Genomic DNA, 20381 nt, shown 5'->3' with positions numbered 1-20381 from the left:
CTCGCGCCACTCACTCGCTTAATGTCAGGTAACTCACGCTCTTCAACTGCAGCTCGTGCTGTATTGAGCAGATACAAGTCACTTCATAACTATAGCAGCTGTTTTTCGACTGAACTAAATTTATTTTGATGTCTTAGTCACACTATTTGGAGGGCCGGAAAAAAGTGCCTCGGGGGCCGGGTTCGGTTGAATAGCCAGACAGGCATAAAGAGAGTTTTCACACTCTTCTCTCTCGTTTAAACACTCAAAGTTCAAACCTTCCAAGAAAAATAAGTCTAGTATTATAGAATGGAACCAAAACCATTTGATTTTCATTTATTTATTCTGTAATGGCGCCCTACAGCCGCATAACTTCTACCTTTAGCACAGAGGTGTCCAAACTCGGTCCTGGAGAGCTGGTGTCCTAGAGAGTTTAGCTCCATGCTTGCTTCAACACACCTGCCAGGAGGTTTCTAGTATATCTAGTAAGAGCTTGATTAGCTGGTCTAGGTTTGTTTGATTAAGGTTGGAGCTAAACTCTCCAGGATACCGGCCCTCCAGGACTGAGTTTGGACAGCCCTGCATTAGCATGTCCAGAAGTTCAACTTTTTTTGCGATGGTTAACATCTTCCTTCCAGAACGTTTCTGTTGACATTGTGTGGAGAAAACTTGCAAACATACACTCCAACACTCTTGTACAGCATTTATTAATCATAGTTCAGCATTTACTGATGCATTATTAACATCCAATGTCATGCTAACCGTGAGTTAACATCAACAAATGATGAACAACTTTATTTCCATTAACTTTAACATATAAAATCTGTAATAAATGAATTACTCATTACTTGTTTATGTTAGTAAATACCTTTTTACAGTCTAGGGTAAATACATTAACTAGTTGTCTCAATCATTTTTGCTGATCTCTGGGTCTGACTGAAGCACTTTTAGCATAGCTTAGCATAGATCATTGAATCGGATTAGACCATTAGCATCTCAGTCAAAAAGGACCAAAGAGTTTTGAAAACTTGCAAACATACACTCCAACACTGGTAGCGATCAAAGATTTATGTCAATTCGGCAAGCTGAATACATTCTGTACTGTGCAGGAGACACAGCACGGAGGAGATTGATTGACACTGGCCTACAGCCAATCAGGACGAATAATCCAATGCACTGTAGAACAAAGCATGTCAAATAGCACAACAACAACAAAAAATCAGCGAAACTGCGAGGCTGCCATAGGTGAACCGCATTATAGCGAGGGACCACTGTACTAGAATACACCTCACTATAGCATAGTCCAAAAACACTACAGAATTGACTATAAAAATCATGTGGGAAGTATGTCTCTTCCAATTCAAAACAGACACAAATGTGTTATGAGGAATCAAGAAGCCAAGTAAGAGTCTTGTCATTGTTCACTTAATTTGACCAGTTGCACAGAAAAGCAGGTAAAAAGGGTAACACTTTATTTTGATGGTCCATTTGAGTATTAGTAGACTGTCTGCTTAATATCTGCTGATACTGCTGCTAAACAGACATTTAACTGACTAGAAGAAACTATGCAAGTACATGTCAACTTACACTAACCCTAACCTAACAGTCTACTGATAATCTAATGAGAATTAGCTGGCATGTAGATGCAACTTAAATTCAACATACAGACCATCAAAATAAAGTGCGACCGGTAAAAATACTGAGCAACAACATCATTTTCAGCATCGAATCTAATAACGTTTATTTGGACTACATTTAGATTTAACTGCAAATACAGGCAACAACACCACCAGATCCAAAGACGCTGTGTGTGATATTTTCCCTCCTGTCTGGTGTTTACAGAGTCCTGCAGATCAGTGAATCTCTCAAACCCTGACCCTGATGCATGCTGATCTGACCTCAGATGAAGGCAGAAACACACTGAGATGATGAAGAGGAGAAGGAGGAAGGAGAGAGAGAGAGACACTTACTTTCAAACGTCACCCTCCTCTTCTCTGAAAGAGCAGAAGAGAAACAGCTCTCAGATTGATGGAGCAGGACGCAGAAAGAAAGCAAGAGTGCAGGACCACACCGACAGAAACATCAAAACTACTCAAACACATCTCCTTAACTCACACACAGTTGAAGTCAGAATTATTAGCCCCCCCCTCCCCGAATTTATTTTTCTTCTTTAATTATTTCCCAAATGATGTTTAACAGAGCAAGGACATTTCCACAGTGTGTCTGATAATATTTTTTCTTCTGGAGAAAGTCTTATTTGTTTTATTTCGGCTAGAATAAAAGCAGTTCTTAATTTTTTTAACATAATTTTAAGCTGAATATTATTAGCCCCTTCAAGCCATATTTTTCGATAGTCTATAGAACAAACCATCATTATACAATAACTTGCCTAATTACCCTAACCTGCCTAATTAACCTAATTAACCTAGTTAAGCCTTTAAATGTCACTGTAAGCTGTATAGAAGTGTCTTGAAGAATATCTAGTCTAATATTATTTACTGTCATCATGTCAAAGAGAAAATAAATCAGTGATTAGAGATGAGTTATTAACACTATTATGATTAGGAATGTGCTGAAGAAATCTGCTCTCAGTTAAACAGAAATTGGAGGAAAAAATAAACAGGGGGGCTAATAATTCAGGGGGGCTAATAATTCTTCATCTGTATACACACACACACACACACTCACACACATAAACGCTTTCGTTTAGACAAGCTGAATCAGGAGCGATGACCCAGGACGATGACATGAAAACATTTATTTTGACACAAAAAACAAAAGAAATCAGGAAAAATGTGAACCTATCTTAAAGAAACACTCCACACTTTTTTTTTACAGAGTCCTCCTGGAGCTAAACATATGAGTTTTACCATTTTTTTAAAATACATAACTTAATGTATTTACAAACATGAACTAATCATAAACAACTCTTGTACAGCATTTATTAATGATAGTTCAACATTTACTGATGCATTATTAACATCCAAATTCATGCTAGTTAATAATAGTTAATGCGCTGTGAGTTAACATCAACAACTGATGAACAACTTTATTTCCATTAACTAACTTAAACAGGTAAAAGTCTTCGCTGAGGCCAGCTTCCAGCCTCCGCCACTGAGACTGCAGCTCTGCACAAGACGTTTGGCCAGCGGAGAAATTAAAATGGTCGTGCCCAACTGAGCCTGGTTTCTCTCAAGGTTTTTTTTCTTCACTTCCGCCTTTAGTGAAGTTTTTTTTCCCTCTCCGCTGTCGCCACTGGCTTGCATGGTTCAGGATCTGTAGAGCTGCGCATCGATGGATTTGCTCTTCAGTATTTGGACTCTCAGTAGTGATTATTAAACCACACTGAGCTGAGCTAAACTGAACTGAACTTAAACACTACGAACTGAACTACACTGTTCCTATTTACTGTGACCTTTTATGTGAAGCTGCTTTGACACAATCTACATTGTATAAGCGCTATACAAATAAAGGTGAATTGAATTGAATTGAAGAATTGAAAAATCTATAATAAATGAATTACTCATTACTTGTTTATGTTAGTAAATACCTTTTTACAGTCTATGGTAAATACATTGATCATTTTAGCTGATCTCTGGGTCTGACTGGAGCACTTTTAGCTTAGCTTAGCATAGATCATTGAATCGGATTAGACCATTAGCATCTCTGTCAAAAATGACCAAAGAATTTTTGATAATTCTGCTATTAAAAACTTGACCCTAAGCTTGAGCTAAGACTGACTGAAATTGAAACTGAAATCCTTTTTTCTAGGCTAATACTGATAGGAACTATACTCTTATTCTGTCATGATAATAAAGGAACTTTGCTGTCATACTATGACTGCAGCAGTGCAATGGTATCACCAGAGAAATGATACCTAGCTACTTAGCTGAGGGTTATTTTCAGGTGCTGTGCAGTATAATTTGCCTTAGTACACAATGTAACTACAAAAGAGTCAAGGTTATTCAAAGTTATTCAAACAATCTTTGAGGGAGATGCTAATGGTCCAATCCGATATAATGATCTATGCTAAGCTAAAAGCACTCCTGCCAGGCTCTGAGATGGGCTGAATGGATTCAACAATGGTAAAACTCACATGCTTAACACTAGGAGAGTTGTAAAAATCAACCTACACTCACCAGCCACTTTATTAGGTACACCTGTCCAACTGCTCGTTAACGCAAATGTCTAATCAGAAAATCACATGGCAGCAGCTCAGTGCATTTAGGCATGTAGACATGGTCAAGATGATCTGCTGCAGGTCAAAGTGAGCATCAGAATGGGGAAGAAAGGGGATTTAAGTGACTTTAAACGTGGCATGGTTGTTGGTGCCAGACGGGCTGGTCTGAGTATTTCAGAAACTGCTGATCTACTGGGATTTTCACGCACAACCATCTCTAGGGTTTACAGAGAATGGTCTGAAAAAGAGGAAATATCCAGTGAGCGGCAGTTCTGTGGGCGCAAATGCCTTGTTGATGCCAGAGGTCAGAGGAGAATGGCCAGACTGGTTCCAGCTGATAGAAAAGCAACAGTAACTCAAATGACCACTCATTACAACCGAGGTCTGCATGAAAGCATGGATCCATCCTGCCTTGTATCAGCGGTTCAGGCTGGTGGTGGTGGTGTAATGGTGTGGGGGAGATTTTCTTGGCACACTTTGGACCCATTAGTACCAACTGAGCATCAGGTCAACGCCACAGCCTACCTGAGTATTGTTGCTGACCATGATCAAAACCTCTGATGAATATTTCCAGTAGCTTGTTGAATCTGTGCAATGAAGGATTAAGGCAGTTCTAAAGGTGTACCTAATAAAGTGGCCGGTGAGTGTACTTACCAAAAACAAGGATTGTTCCTTTAAGATCTAGTTCGACCAACTAGCGTGAGCCATCAGATTCAGCTAGCAGTTCATAATCAGAAACAAGATATAGACTGATGAAGATTTGATTCGATCTGTATTATCAGAAATGACTGACCTGTGAATTAAACCATAGGTGTGTTTGCACTGTTGCACTGTTTGTTAGTGAGCGTGTACGGTGCTAAACATAAATGAGTCCTCCCCTAACAGATCTCTCTTTAACATTAATATTCTCTCCAGGATGCTTTACAGTAATATATTTGTGCATATACATTAGATTAGTCAGTACCAAAGACAAAAATGTAATGTATTATCTTTCTATTCCTTATTTTGATGCATATAACTGTTTAATAAAACTGTTTTATTTAAATGTGTTTGGCTATCTTCACTGAGAAAAATAGTAATCTCCAAAATGGGGTGTGCTCATTTATGCAGAGCGCTGTTTCTGTGTGTGTGTTTGAGTGATGTTGCAGTACAGACCCTCCGGTGTGGAGTTCTCCTTGCGACGGGCTGAGCTGGACGGGTTGAGGAGGCTGCTGGGGTTGGGCTGGCGCTCTGGAGATTTAACGATGGCCGACATGAGGATCTGCTGACGGGCCGACGCCGGTGTGGACGGAGCCACGTGCTCCTGCGCTTTAAAATGAGCCGCTGAGAGAAACACACACAGAAAGAGGAGAGCCTCAGCATCTTCAAATACATTCAAGGTTTTCCCTACCGTTCCCTTTAAAAGTTCCACAGAACAAGTCTATACTTATTTTTATTAAACAAATTAAACAGTCTTGTATTGTTTATTGTATTTACATGACACCATGTCATTGTTGCTTTTATATTGCATGCAGGCTTGGGCCGATATGAAAACATTGGATAAACATATCCCAGTATTGTGATCACTGCTCTAAAATATGCTCTTTTAAAATGTCTGGGTAATAAACAACTCTTTTCCCCATTGAACACATATATATATATATTTCTTTTTAATAGTTTGCAGCAGTAAAGGCTTAATTAATGAAAATAAATGATTGACTTTTGCCGTCTTCATTAGTTTCAAACATACAGATGTCTGTACAACTTGAGAAGGCATCTTTGGAGATGATCTTTCTCTTCTGCGGATATAAAGTGAAGCGACTGCACTGTTCAGGACATTTCAATTTCAGAGCAGTAATCACGATACTGTGATATATATTCATCCAAGGTTATCATATCATCAGAATCTTAAACCGGTCCATGCCTATTGAAGAAATGTCAACAAACTTGAGTTTATTTTGATCATGTATAGTCCTTAATGACTTTATAGAGAGAAGATGTAAAGACATGAGACTCTTACTTAGCTTCTCTCATGTTTCCTTTATATAAATTACAGATATAATATACCCCGAATATACCCTGCAGCACAGAGCAGCTCACATTATAGAGGATAACCAATGGTCATCATTACCTTTATCTCGGTTTTAGTTTCCAGCCACCACCAGCATTTTTAATGATAACTTGACGGCGCTCAGAATATATTGTGCTAGGAATACGAGACCATTTTATACATATAGACATTTAATATTGCAGTGACATTTAAATTACACTGAACTGAGAAAACTGGACTGAAGCCGATTCAATCTACTAGAACTTCTATGTGAAGCTGACTTGACACAATCTACACTGTAAAAGTGTTCATTTACAATTAAAGATGAATTGAATAGAGATCAATGGTTTTTGTAGTCAAAAACATAATGAATTAAGCTAATTTGTGAATATTTGCACTGAAATGGCACAAAATATGTCAGTCAGTCAAAGAATCCGTCATGTTAAACCATCCAAAGATGGAAACCATGCATGGATGTGTCATTTCTCCCTCTGTGCCTGTCTGACCCTCTTCTCGTAGCGAGCGCAGTTCGATCCTCATCTTCTGCAGCGCCTCCTCCAGCTCAGAGCAGCGGGATCTCTCTTTCTCCAGCGCTGCCTTCATGTCGCTGTACTGCAGAGGAACCGCAGGCTGAGTGGACATGGCGGTGGCTCCGTTAGCGGTGACGCCCACCTCCTCACGCCCGCGACGCCCGAATATACCCTGCAGCACAGAGCAGCTCACGTTATAGAGGATAACCAATGGTCATCATTACCTTTATCTCTGTTTTAAAGTTTCCAGCCACCACCAGCATTTTTAATGATAACTTGACGGCCCTTATAATATATTGTGCTAGGAATACATGACCATTTTATACATCAAAATAAAGAACCAAGCCATTTTATTCTATTTTCATGTGTTCATGTTATATCAACACGTGAATGCTGACAGATTACATGACAAATGCAACATTTTGGAGAAAAGTGCATTTGTGTAGATACGATATGTGTTAGGGCTGAACCATATATAGCTTGAGCATCGATATCACAGTGTGTGTATCAGCAATAGTCACATCGCAGAATTAGACTCATTCATTCTCTTTTCAGCTTAGTCCCTTTATTAATCTGGGGTCGCCACAGCGAAATGAACTGCCAACTTATCCAGCACATGTTTTACACATTGTATGCGCTTCCAGCTGCAACCCATCTCTGGGAAACATCCATACACACTCACCCACTACGGACAATTTAGCCTACCCAATTCACCTGTAACGCATGTCTTTGGACTGTCGGGGAAACCGGAGCACTCGGAGGAAACCCACGCGAGTGCAGGGAGAACATGCAAACTCCACACAGAAACGACAACTGACTCAGCCGAGGCTCGAACCAGCGACCTTTTTGCTGTGAGTCGACAGCACTACCTACTGCGCCACCGCGTCGCCAAAATTAGATTATTTATAAAAGATAAAGATATTATTATTCTTAATAATTTATACAACAATGACCATGTGATTTTACATTTGATTGTTTAATTTAAGACTCCCCAGAAAACCAGAAAGTGCGGTTTATTTATTCATTTCTGCTTGACATTTATTATCATTTAAAAAATTTATTGATCATCCTAGTCGATCTAAATTAATGAATATTTCAAAGCTGAGCTATTCAAATCATCAGTTAAAATTATATTCATATCGCAATATATATATATATATATATATATATAGCAGTAAAACAAAACATCCTAATGTCCGATTTTTTCAATATCGTGCATCCCTAATATGTGTGTGCATTTGTGCATAAGTTCTCACAGGGTATCTGCAGTTATACTTCTCAAGTACCTTTTTAATACCACACAGAATAAAAGAGACCCATTTTATAGTACAGAATTTGCGATAAGAAAAGGAAGCATGCAGCAGCACTAATGACCATTCATAACACTGTTAATTATGCATACAAAGCGTGAAAAACCTCTTAACATTATTATTAGTATTATTATGATTATTAATAAAAATTAATAAAAGTACATCAGTTGCCCCAAACTGCATTAACAACATTAACAAAACATAATTTTCCAATGTCAATAACTTATGCCTAGTAATAAATTAAATATAACAATATTTTATGAGTATTGTAATACAAAGAAACGCATTCATTCTTTTTAATTCTGCTTAGTCCCTTTATTAATCAGGGGTCGCCACAGCGGAATGAACCGCCAACTATTCCAGCATATGTTTTACACAGTGGATGCCCTTCCAGCTGCAACCCAGTACTGGGAAACACCCATACACAACGACCAATTTAGTTCATCAATTCCCCTATAGCGCATGTGTTTGGACTGTGGGGGAAACTGGAGCACCCGGTGGAAACTCACACCAACATGGGGAGAACATGCAAACTCCACACAGAAATGCCAAAAGAAATGCATTGTTTACTGTTATTAATCTATTGGATTTACAGAAATGGTACTATTTTGTGTTATAAATGGTTATCAGGACATGAGATGAGTTTTACTGTGATATGAGATTGTCCTCTTATCGCCCTGAGCATAATGAGATGCAGATTTAATGAACGAGTTGACCACTCATAAACTCATACCTTCTTCTTCTTGCTGGGCTGGTCCATCTTGGCCTGCAGGAAGTCTATGAGTTTGGTCTGCTGAGAGATGGTTCCCTCCATTTTCACCTTTTCGTGCGAATAAACGGCCTGGTCAGAGAAAAAGAAACGTGTGTTAGAAGTGTGTTAGGTTGTAATAACTCTCCCCAAACCCTTTTCCCCATCTTTCAGAATAAAACACCTACTTTACTACATCCAATCAGCTCACAGCAAAAAAAACAAGCCACGCCCACTGCTTTCTCATTTAATATTCTGTTTCTCAAGGAACTGAGTCACAATATGAAGAAATAAAATGGCCGCAGCTTCTGGGTCATTTTCTCTTTGTCATGATGACAGTACATAATGTAGTACTAGCTATTCTTCAAGACACTAGTATTCAGCTTAAAGTGACATTTAAAGGCTTAACCAGGTTAATTAGGTTTTTCTGTAAAATATGTTTTTATTCCAGCCAAATTGGAATTTCTCCAGAAGAAAAAAAAAAGCCAATACTGTGATTTTGTTATTCACAGTAAGGTTGGGACGACAGAAGATGCCATCGTCCATCACAGATGGCCGATAGACATCTCGATGTTGAGGCGTTACAAACCCGCTCCCAGCATACGTGCACGCCTCAGCTCCAGGCAGTCAGCACCCAAAGCTCTGGGCACAAAACCCCAGAGAACAGTGCACGTCAGACAGTTTATCAAGGATGTAGCGCTGGATCGAGTCTCACTATAGTTGTTAAACGTGATCTTTAATTAATCTTGTCTCTATCTTGACTCTTCAGTCTTGTGAATCTATCAGGTAATGTGTCACAGTGTCAGTACACTGCTTCAATCGTTCTCTTTCACGCTTGTACTTAGTCATTTTAGTGTAAACCTCAGATACTGCTGGTTGGTTCCTGTTGGTTGTGCACCTTTTTTACCAACTAAGTTTGTGGACGCCATTATAACGCCACAGATCACTCTGCCTACTCATGCCAGAGTCCTGCAGAAAAAGTGATTGACAGGTGGTCATTTGTGTGTAACTCATCTTGATTTATGATTTGGTTATGGGTAAAACTACGAGCATGCAGGTCAGCTAGTTGAAACGGTAGGCTACAAAGGATTAATTTATTTTTGAATAATTAATTATTCATGAATAATTCACTACCGCCTACGATAACGATGCCATCATCCATCGTGATGTTTCACATTAGACATCGTATGATGCCTAATTGGTCGACATCGCCCAACTCTAGTTCAAAGGAAGGCTTAAGACCGTTAAGACAGCCTTCAACTCTATATGACATTATACGCATTTCTGGCATTCATTTTTCTATTATTTATATTTTGCCATCTGTCTGATTGAAGAATGACTAATAAAGATGTTACTAAATGATACAGCCATGTTTGATGACTTTAAGCATCTCCTCAATATATCCGTCTTTTCACAGTAACATTATCGCATGTTTTCTCACAGCAGATCTCAGTTTGGAATCTTAGATGTCTTCTGATGTTCTGATTAGTGAGATATTTATGCTGCTTTAAAGGATATTTTGATGCGTGTGTGTGTGTGTGTGTGTGTGTGTGCGTGAGACCTGAATGTTCTCCAGCTGGTACTCCAGGTCAGTTCTCTCAGTCTTCAGCAGGTCTGTCTGGTCCAGGGCGTCCTGCAAACCCTGCGTCAGCCTAAAGATGTGAGTCTTCTGCAGGTCCATCTGCTGCTGCAGCTTCCCTTGCTGAAACACACACACACACACACACACACACACACACACACACATCTCTGATTTCAGGACTACAAAAAAAAAAAATCTCTCATCAGATTATATAATTATAAAAAACTGAAAAGTGGCATGTGCAGTATGTTAGATTTCTCCAAACTTTTCTACAGAAATACTTTTCTTAGAGGTGGCATGGTGGCGCAGTGGGTAGCACTGTTGCCTCACAGCAAGAAGGTTGCTAGTTCGAGCCTCGGCTGGGTCAGGTGGCATTTCTGTGTGGAGTTTGCATGTTCTCCCCATGTTGGCATGGGTTTCCTCCGGGTGCTCCGGTTTCACCCTCAGTCCAAAAATGTTGCGCTATAGGTGAATTGGGTAAGCTAAAATTGTCCCCGTGGGTATGTGTGTAAATGAGTGTGTATGAGTGTTTCCCAGTCCTGGGTTGCAGCTGGATGGGCATCCACTGCGTAAAAAATATGCTGGATAAGTTGGCGGCAACACCTGATTAATAAAGAGACTAAGTTAAAAAGAAATTGAATGAATGAGTTTTTCTTTGCATTTTAAGTCCAGGAATGCAAACACTGCAAAAAACTACAGAAATCAGTGCAGCCTTTTTCCAACAACTAATACTGAATACTGTACATTCAGCCAGATCCTCATGTTATAAAGGATAAAGTGAAATGCGCAGACTATATGGGCTAATTATGGTGAATCTGGCTTTCCAAAGACTCGCTCATCATTTTACAAAAACCCATTTAATACCAATAAATGATCTATTTCAGATCCAAAACGACTTTTGTAAAATGGTCACCAGTTTGCGTCAATGGTTGCGGGTTTTTTTGCATTTGCTTTATTATATTATAAAATATTATATCAAATTTTATTAAACTAAATAAACTGCAATTGTAACAATAAAAAATGCATTTTTCATCTGCTTTTAGTCACAAATGTATTTATGAGTAAACCTATCTGCATTCAAGTGCCAATAAAACATGAACACTTGAAGACTAAATAAAAAGCAATTTCTTGTTTAAAAGCAGAGGCTTGCGGCTCTTTATTTTGACATAATATTCATATAGAAAATATTCTGATGGCCATCAAATTTGGTTGTAAAAATCATGAAGCATGCTGGCGGAGGCTTGCAACTTACAAAAAAAAAAGCACTGGCAGGGAAAGAGTTAAAGACAATTATAGTGTAGTATGTGTGTACACGTGTGTGTTTCACCTCCTCCATGAGTCTCTGTTTAAGCTCTCTCTCGGTCTCCAGTTTCTGTTGAAGACTCCTTGCGTTCATTTCCAGCATGGCATGTTTCTTCTCCAGGTCATTGAGCTGAAAACACCACAACACTATAAACAACAATATAACCACAGCCAGAAACTAGTGAGGCACTGAATTTCCATGGTCAAAAATATGAACCAAAAACAGGATATTCTCCACAGTGTGCTGCTGGTTTCAGTGTGAATCGGCTTTCACAGTGGATGCGAAAAGCTCTGCGCTATGAAACTCATTCATTTCAATGGCTTGTGCTGAGCACACAGTCAATTAGCTTGTGCGCAGCAATAGTTGAAAATACCCCAACATTTGCTCTGTGTATATTTCACTCATGTACACAAATAATAATCCATGCATGCTCATGCTCACCAGATAAGCAAAGTCCACTCAAATAGCACGCCGACAAGACATTTCAATCTAGTATACTTGTTCCAGCTGTTAGTGATAGCTCTATTATGTTGTCATGGCGACAGTGATAAAATGATGCCTCTTAAATTGTTCACAGTAAATAAGATCTTACTGTCAAAAATAGTGGCTTTGCGTTTCTAAAACCTCTACAAACATTATAGGAAATAGAGTTAAACTTATTAGGTCTTACAAAACGACTAAATCTCATTTAATATAACAATACAGAATTATTTATTACAAAGTACTTTTGATTTTTGGCCAAATGCATCCCGAGTTTTCTACTTTAGCCCAGAAATGTGATTTCAGTGCACACACACACGCAGAGGTCTGAGCAGCAGAAGGCAGGCCTCTGTTATTCAGTGTGTTCAGCTAATGCACAGAGACGTGTTCAGGAGTGTTTCATTAACCTCTGTCAGCTGTAGAGCTTAATAACAGCTTGTTAAACTCCATATTGGCATGAATATTAATACGGAGGGCTGGAGTGAACAGCACAGTCTGCAGTGAGTGTCTTCGTGTAACTCATGGTGCAGACTCAAAGGTTTCTGCAGTGGGGATAATAATTACAGAATTCAGAAAATATTGCAAACATAAAAAAACACCAATTGTTTTGTAAAATAAAATGTTATATACGTACAGGTGAAGTCAGAATTATTAGCCCCCTCTATATTTTTTCCCCAATTTCTGTTTAACGGAGAGATTTTTTTTTATCCAGCACATTTCTAATCATAATAGTGTTAATAACTCATCTCTAATAACTTATTTATTTTCTCTTTGTCATGATGACAGTAAATAATATTAGACTAGATATTCTTTAAGACACTTCTATACAGCTCAAAGTGACATTTAAAGGCTTAACTAGGGTAATAGAGTTAGAGTAATTAGGCAAGTCAATGTATAACAGTGGTTTGTTCTGGAGACAAACTAATATTGCTGAAGGGGGCTAATAATATTGACCTTAAAATGGCTTTAAAACAATTAAAAACTGCTTTTATTCTAGCCGAAATAAAACAAATAAGACTTTCTCCAGAAGAAAAAATATTATCAGAAATACTGTGACAATTTCCTGAATCTGTTCAACATCATTTGGGAAATATTTCACAAAGACAGACATTTGACTTCAACTGTATATAACTGTTGTGCTTACTCCTAATTAGAGCATGAATATAAAAATGAAGGGATGGAGTGAACGTGCAGCCTGTGGTGTGTGTATAACTCACGGTGTCGGACAGGCTTTCTGCCTTCAATCTCTGCTCTTTCAGGGCCTGCTGTAAAGCCACGATCTCAGCTTTGTGTTCCCGTACCGCCAGCTCAACCGCCTGCCGAGACTCAGTGCTGCGTTGGTCCGCTCGCAACCTGAACAACAGTCACAATCATAGAAAACATACTATTTTGGGAGATGGTCACAAGGTTATTACAGTTTTGTTAACAGTAAATAATTAATCTGCTGTAAATTTGAGTCTACTTTTAGTTTGTTTTAATAACGGTTTAGTTCAGTTTATATTTTGTTAACAAGTTTCTATTAAAGGTTTTATATATTTAGGTTTAGTATTTGCAGTTCATCAGAGTGAGCAGAACACGTCTAGTGTCGACCAGAGCAAAGTTTAGTGTATCCACAGCTTACATTATCACTTGTGCAAAACTCTTAGTGATAAACAGAAAATAAGAGTGAAAAACACTGAACAGCTTATGAGAAAACACTGGACCAAATGCATCTTAAATTAATAACAGTGAAAATTATGAAGAGTTTTGACACAGTTGTGCTGATTCATAATTTCAAGGAAAAATATTTCTATACATAATAATTTTACAAACTGATTTATTTTCTCTTTGTCATGATGACAGTAAATAATATTAGACTAGATATTCTTCAAGACACTTCTATACAGCTTAAAGTGACATTTAAAGGCTTAACTAGGTTAATTAGGGTAACTAGGCAGGTTAGGGTAATTAGGCAAGTTATTGTACAATGATAGTTAGTTCTGGAGACTATCAAAAAAAATATAGCTTAAAGGGGCTAATAATATTGACCTTAAAATGGTGTTTAATAAATTTAAAACTGCTTTTATTCTAGCTGAAATAAAACAAATAAGACTTTCTCCAGAAGAACAAATATTATCAGACATACTGTGAAAATTTCCTGAATCTGTTCAACATCATTTAGGAAATATTTCAAAAAAAATAAAAATTCACAGGGGGGCTAATAATTCTGACTTCAGCTGTATGTGTTACCGGTTCTGCTTCTCATTGTCCAGCAGTCTCTGCATGTCTCTGGTTCTGCGCTCCGCCTGGCTCTTCTCGTCCTCCAGAGCAGATCTCCAGTTCTCCCACTGCCTCTCCTTCTCCAGCAGCTCATCGTTCAGACTCTCCAGCTCCACCACCTGCTCCTCCAGCATGCTGCAGGTGGTCTTCAGGGTCTCGATGTTCTGCACAAACACACTGAGAGCTGAAGGATCTGCACACACTTTCACTGCTTTGCCTGTTTTACACATACTGCAGTCCGTAGTTTTTTCCGTGCCCCATGTTAACAGGTTATAAGATAAATTGCAAAAGCCACAAAATAAATTGGTAAGAATACTTTAAAATATTCATCCTACAAGACATTTGCAGAGTTTTTAAAAGAGTGTTTGTTTATTGGTAATGTTTAATAATGTGCTTCCTACCATCTGGTGAACTATTTTCAAATGCTGAGACAACAGCACACATGTAATGCTAGGGGTTGGGATTTTAATATTTGTTTAAGTTTAGAGGTTTAGTGGAGAAAATATATGTTCTATACACCAGTGCACACTTATGCGGAATAAATTACCTGAATCAACCAATGAAATAAAAGACTTCAGGCAAAACACGCGAAAGAGCACAATAAAAAATAAACAAAATAAATAAATAAAATAAATAAATAAAATAAATAAATAAATGAAAAAAAAAATACATAAATAAAATAAATAAATAAATAAAATAAAATAAAAAAATAAATAAAAGAAATAAATAAAAGAAATAAAAGAAATAAATAAAATAAACAAAATAAATAAATAAAATAAATAAATAAAATAAAAACATAAAAAATTAAATAAAATAAATAAAATAAATAAAATAAATAAATTAATAAAATAAAAAAATAAAATAAAATAAAATAAAATAAAATAAAAAAATAAAATAAAAATAAATAAAATAAAATAAATAAATAAAATAAATGGGAATTCAAATTTTAAATGAAAAAAAGAAAGAATAAGGGCGTCACGGTGGCACAGTGGGTAGCACAATCACCTCACAGCATGAAGGTCACTGGTTTGAGCCACGGCTCGGGCAGTTGGCGTTTCTGTGTGGAGTTTGCATGTTCTCCCCGTGTTGGCATGGGTTTCCTCTGGGTGCTCCAGTCTCCCTCACAGTCCAAACACGTGGTATAGGTGAATTGGGTAGGCTAAATTGTCTGTAGTGTATGAGTGTGAATGGGTATTTCCCAGTAATGGGTTGCAGCTGGAAGAACATCCGCTACGTAAAACATATGCTGGGTAAGTTGACGGTTCATTCTGCTGTGGTGACCCCAGATTAATAAAGGGACAAAGCCGAAAAGAAAATGAATGAATCTCAATGTCAAGACATGCTTCTAAATCATCACATTTGCACACTTCTGAATTTTATGTGGTGCGGCATTATTTGGTCGACTCTGATTTAGTGTGATTTTGTCTTTCTGGTGTTTCCCGCTGTCAATGGAGCAGTCCAGCAAAATGACAAATAAAGTTGATCCTGACTGGTCCTCGTGCGTGCATTAAAAATGTCGATTGGCTCACAGAAAGAACCTTATAGAGCCAAGCTAGAGTTCGACTTAGATAAAACCTTTTTTGTTTTTTAAATAAAAAGTCTTAAATTGTAAACAACTTATAAAAACCATCACATATTGTAAATAAGTTGTCATTTAATAAGACTCAATTTTGACAAAAATGTCAGATAGAACCTTATAATTCTAAGGTGACGATATGTTGTCATTGGTAATGCTGTATTGTTATGAGCTGTCAAACAGCATGTGTGTATATTTGTCCTGCAAATAAATGGCAAATTGTGGCATGTTGCAAAGCATTAGCATCTTGTGTTTTATTGATGACTTCACCAGAGAATAGTCAACGTTAACTTGACTTTAATAACATGAAAGTCGACTTTTAAAAAATCTAAAGTCATTGAATCACTAATGTGTGTACCTGTTTCTGGTTGTTGAGGTGCATCTCCCGGTCGGCCACCTCTCTGCGCAGCCGGTCCACGTCCTGCGTGAGCTGCAGGCGCTCCTCGCTCTCCAGCGTCAGCTCGTCCAGCTGTTTGGACAGGTAGAAGTTCTGTCTGTTCAGCTCTGCGTTCTCCTGCGTGAGCTGCGTCAACTGCTCCTCCAGATCCGTGATCACCTAAAGTACAACACACACAAGCCTTACAACTTTTAAACACTTTACCGCTGCATTATAAAACTATTCCAGCACTGTACAAGTGTGGAGAATTCTATTTATTCATCTGTGTTTTCATTTTTTTGCATGTCTCCACTACTATTTTTCCTCAATCATCTTTAATGATGAGCTTCAACTCTTCCAGGTTGTAGGGTCTCCTTTATCTTCTCAATTCCCAGATTCTCAACTGGGTTTAGGTCAGGACTCTGGCTGGACCTCTGCAAAACGTTCATGTTTTTGTCTTTTATGCACTTTTGCTATGTTGTTTTGGGTCATTGTCGTGCTGACCTGATCTTTATACAAATGATATTCACCCATCATGTCATGAACAAATTAAAATTTTCGACATCAAGTAATTAAAGCTGAAAGCGCCATAACTTGAGATTAACTGTGAGCGTGAGGCTGCAGATTGATTGGCTGTCCTGGATTTGTGTGCTGTGTGAAGTCAGAGCCGCTGATCTGAGCTCTGTGATCAGGGATAAATGAGGCTTTAAGGACTAGGTCTCGCTGACAGCAGTTTTCTCCAGTGTATATCGATTCTCTGTTGTGTCACTCGGGCTCTCAGCCAACAGACGACGATACCCACTGTTTAGATCTCTTCTTTCAGTGGCTGTTTTAATCGATAATTTCTCTCTGAGCTCTTTACCTGATCCCTCAGGATCCTCAGTCCAAAAGTAGAAGCTCAAATCATGCACTTCTTTCAATCTGGTGTAGCGCATTGCTCAGGATAAATGTCCTTTAATTTCATTTAAGACTTTGAGAAACAGTTCAATGCTTAATGCTGTTGATGGTTTTGCATGTTAAAGGGATAGTTCACCCAAACATTTTACATTTACTCACTATTTACTCTCCCACATGTGCTTCCAAACCATTATGATTGTCTTTCTACTGTAGTACACAAGAGAAGATATGCTGAAGAAAGCTGAATACCGGTAACCACTGATTCAATTGTAGAAACAAATACTATGGATGTCAATTTGTTACACGTTTCCAACATTTTTCGAAATATCTTATTTTGTGTTTAACAGAAGAAACTGCTAAGGGGGTTTGAAACAAGTAAATGATGACAACATTTACATTTATTTGGCTGAACTTTCCCTTTAAAGGCACCAGTGTTGAGAAACTGTCAGTTATATTACAGCTAACGGTCTTTATATTGCAGAAAAACATCATCATAAAGCATCGTGAGCGACGCAGGGGATTGTGGGTCAGCACAGGTAAACACTCTTACCGAGCAGCTGTCCCTCAGAGCGTCAAACTTGCGCTGAATCTCATCTCTGTGGGCCTGAAGGAGAAAAACGCACAGGATCAGCATTGAGCATGCTCGCATGACTTACTGCAAACTTTAATAGCAATACTTTACATATATCATACATTTAAATCCATCTGTGCTCCTACAGACACACACACACACAGCTCTCTACTGATGTGTTTGTCTTTAGAAGTGCATCTACTTGTGTTTTCCTACAGGTGCCAGATTTCCACCCATAGAATGAGTGCTTATTCATTCTGAAAAACATATTTTATTCGTCAATTATTATTATTATTATTATTTTTTGTAGTTTTAGTTTTTCATTTATTGCATTTTTTACATTTTATTTCATTTAACAAAAATGTTTTTGACCAATAGATTTAGGGCTCTATTTTAATGATCTAAGCTCAAAGTCTAAAGCTCATCGTACAAACGCATTAAGGACGTGTCTGAATCCACTTCTACTATTTTAAGGATGGAGCATGGTCTAACAGGGTTGTGCTTATTCTCTTAATGAGTTCTGGGTGTGTTTTGAGCATAACCTGCATTAAACCAATCAGAGTTTCATCTCACATTCCCTTTAAGCGCCAGTTGCGTCACTCCTTGGTGCATTTGCTATTTACATGGCGGACTTTGTAAGTGTAAAAACTGAACGCTTCACTAACGAGAAAACAGTTAAACAGAGCATCTGCAGCGCGAGGATAAAGAATGAGCCTCCTCCATTCAGCCTCTTTACTTTACTTTTACTCTTTACTCCTTTACTTTGGTGGAGTAAGGAAACGGTGGAAACTCACTCCACTGAACACATCCATTAGCCCACATATTTAATTTCCTTTGAGCGCAAAGATTTGTGTCTAAACTATTTCTGAATTCAGTTCTAATCTCCAGCAAAGGAATAAATGAACAATAATAATGAAGTGTGGTCAAAACGCTGAGATATATCCAAACACACGTCCTGTTCTTATGCCTCATATGTAGAAGCAGACGTCTCCAAAACCCCACAGGTGGAGAAATCTACACATGTGTTTATTAAAACAGATATAAATCTGCAGATAATCAATAATACTGCTAATAATAACATTATACTAATGCAGATTGTCATGAATCCACTGAAAAAAGCTGTGGTCTGATCTACAGTGTGTGTGTGTGTGTGTGTGTGTATGTGTGTGTATGTGTCCTCACTCTGAGCGCAGTGATCTCCTCCTCTGCCTCTGCTGTGGTCTCCTCCAGCTCAGTCTTGGCCTGCTGTAGCTGGCTCTCCAGTGCGTGTCTTGCAGCCTGCAGGTTGCTGATCTGAGACTCTCGCTCCTGCAGAGACAGCGTGAGCTCCGTCACCTGACGCTTGATCTCCAGCTTCTGCTCTTCATGCTCCAGTCCCATCTGAAACACACGCCATACACTCATTAGGTGTCTAACGGATCACAGGTGAGTGGGCTTGACAAACCACCTGTAGAAAACAGCTCTTTCCTCTCTTTGACACTGTCCTAGACACTTTTGCACATTGGCACCAGACACTTTCTCATAATTACTATAAAACATTGTGCATTTCTGAGTGTGCCTCACACAGGTGAGTGGGTTTGACAAACCATCTGTACACTACCTGACAAAAGTCTTGTGGCCTATCCAAGTTTTAGGAACAGCAAATAATAACTTGAATTCTAGTTGATCATTTGGTATCAGAAGTGTCTTATATGAAAGGTAAAGGCCTCTAGATGACGCTTATTTGAGCACAATAAAATCTGATCATGTCTTGATTATTAATGATTTGATTAGGACAGTAAGGTCTGACTCTGCTTAGACTAAAGTCTGCTCACTGAACCTTCAATAATGTCCAGTATAGAATATGTGCTCATGCTGCAGTGGAAACAGAATGAATATTGTGTCTGACTCCATCATGAGCTTGGAGGACTGCATCCATACATCTCTGACATGACTCAAATCACTGATTAATAAAGTCATCTGGAATGGTGAAGAAAGCCTTCTTGCAGGACTCCCAGAGTTCATCAAGAGTCTTTGTGTTCATCTTCAATGCCTCCTCCTTCATCTTACCCCAGACGTGCTCAATAATGTTCATGTCTGGTGACTGGTCTGGCCAATCCTGGAGCACCTTGACCTTCTTTGCTTCCAGGAGCTTTGATGTGGAGGCTGAAGTATGAGAAGGAGCGCTATCCTGCTGGAGAATTTGCCCTCTCCTGTGGTTTGTAATGTAATGGGCAGCACAAATGTCTTGATACCTCAGGCTGTTGATATCGATCATCCACTCTGCAGATCTCTCACACGCCCCCATACTGAATATAACCCCAAACCATGATTTCTCCTTCACCAAACTTGACTGATTTCTATGAGAATTTTGGCTTCATGCTGGTTCTAGTAGGTCTTCTGCAGTATTGGTGATGATTGATGCAGTTCAACAGATGATTCAAGGGAAAAATCCAGCTTCTGACACTTTCCCAAATGATCAACTAGAAGTCGGGTTATTATTTGTTGATCTTACAACTGAGATCAACCACAAGACTTGAGTCAGGTAATGTAAAAAACACACTCTTTTATCTCTCAGACAC

The 20381-nt window shown here is 38.4% G+C and overlaps 1 protein-coding gene across 4 annotated transcripts in view; it reads right to left on the bottom strand.

Moving 5' to 3' along the window:
• cita (citron rho-interacting serine/threonine kinase a) overlaps nucleotides 1-20381 on the bottom strand; it is a 187500-nt gene that overhangs the window by 40220 nt on the left and 126899 nt on the right. For 2 of the 4 annotated variants that reach the window (XM_056457208.1, XM_056457210.1), the window contains exons 23-33: nucleotides 19003-19200; nucleotides 17800-17853; nucleotides 16335-16532; nucleotides 14371-14564; nucleotides 13359-13494; nucleotides 11686-11790; nucleotides 10338-10478; nucleotides 8762-8869; nucleotides 6695-6890; nucleotides 5315-5482; nucleotides 1950-1973 (exon numbers count right to left, since the gene is read on the bottom strand). In XM_056457208.1, the coding sequence (XP_056313183.1) occupies nucleotides 1950-1973; nucleotides 5315-5482; nucleotides 6695-6890; nucleotides 8762-8869; nucleotides 10338-10478; nucleotides 11686-11790; nucleotides 13359-13494; nucleotides 14371-14564; nucleotides 16335-16532; nucleotides 17800-17853; nucleotides 19003-19200 (1522 nt within the window). The remainder of the gene's footprint in view (nucleotides 1-1949; nucleotides 1974-5314; nucleotides 5483-6694; nucleotides 6891-8761; nucleotides 8870-10337; nucleotides 10479-11685; nucleotides 11791-13358; nucleotides 13495-14370; nucleotides 14565-16334; nucleotides 16533-17799; nucleotides 17854-19002; nucleotides 19201-20381) is intronic. The other 2 variants (XM_056457209.1, XM_056457211.1) reach the window with 1 other exon arrangement.

Source organism: Danio aesculapii, chromosome 5 (genome assembly GCF_903798145.1).
Source record: "Danio aesculapii chromosome 5, fDanAes4.1, whole genome shotgun sequence".
NCBI classification, from domain to species: domain Eukaryota; kingdom Metazoa; phylum Chordata; class Actinopteri; order Cypriniformes; family Danionidae; genus Danio; species Danio aesculapii.
Note: the sequence above shows the minus strand (reverse complement) of the source record. Positions and strands in the feature narration are given on the sequence as shown.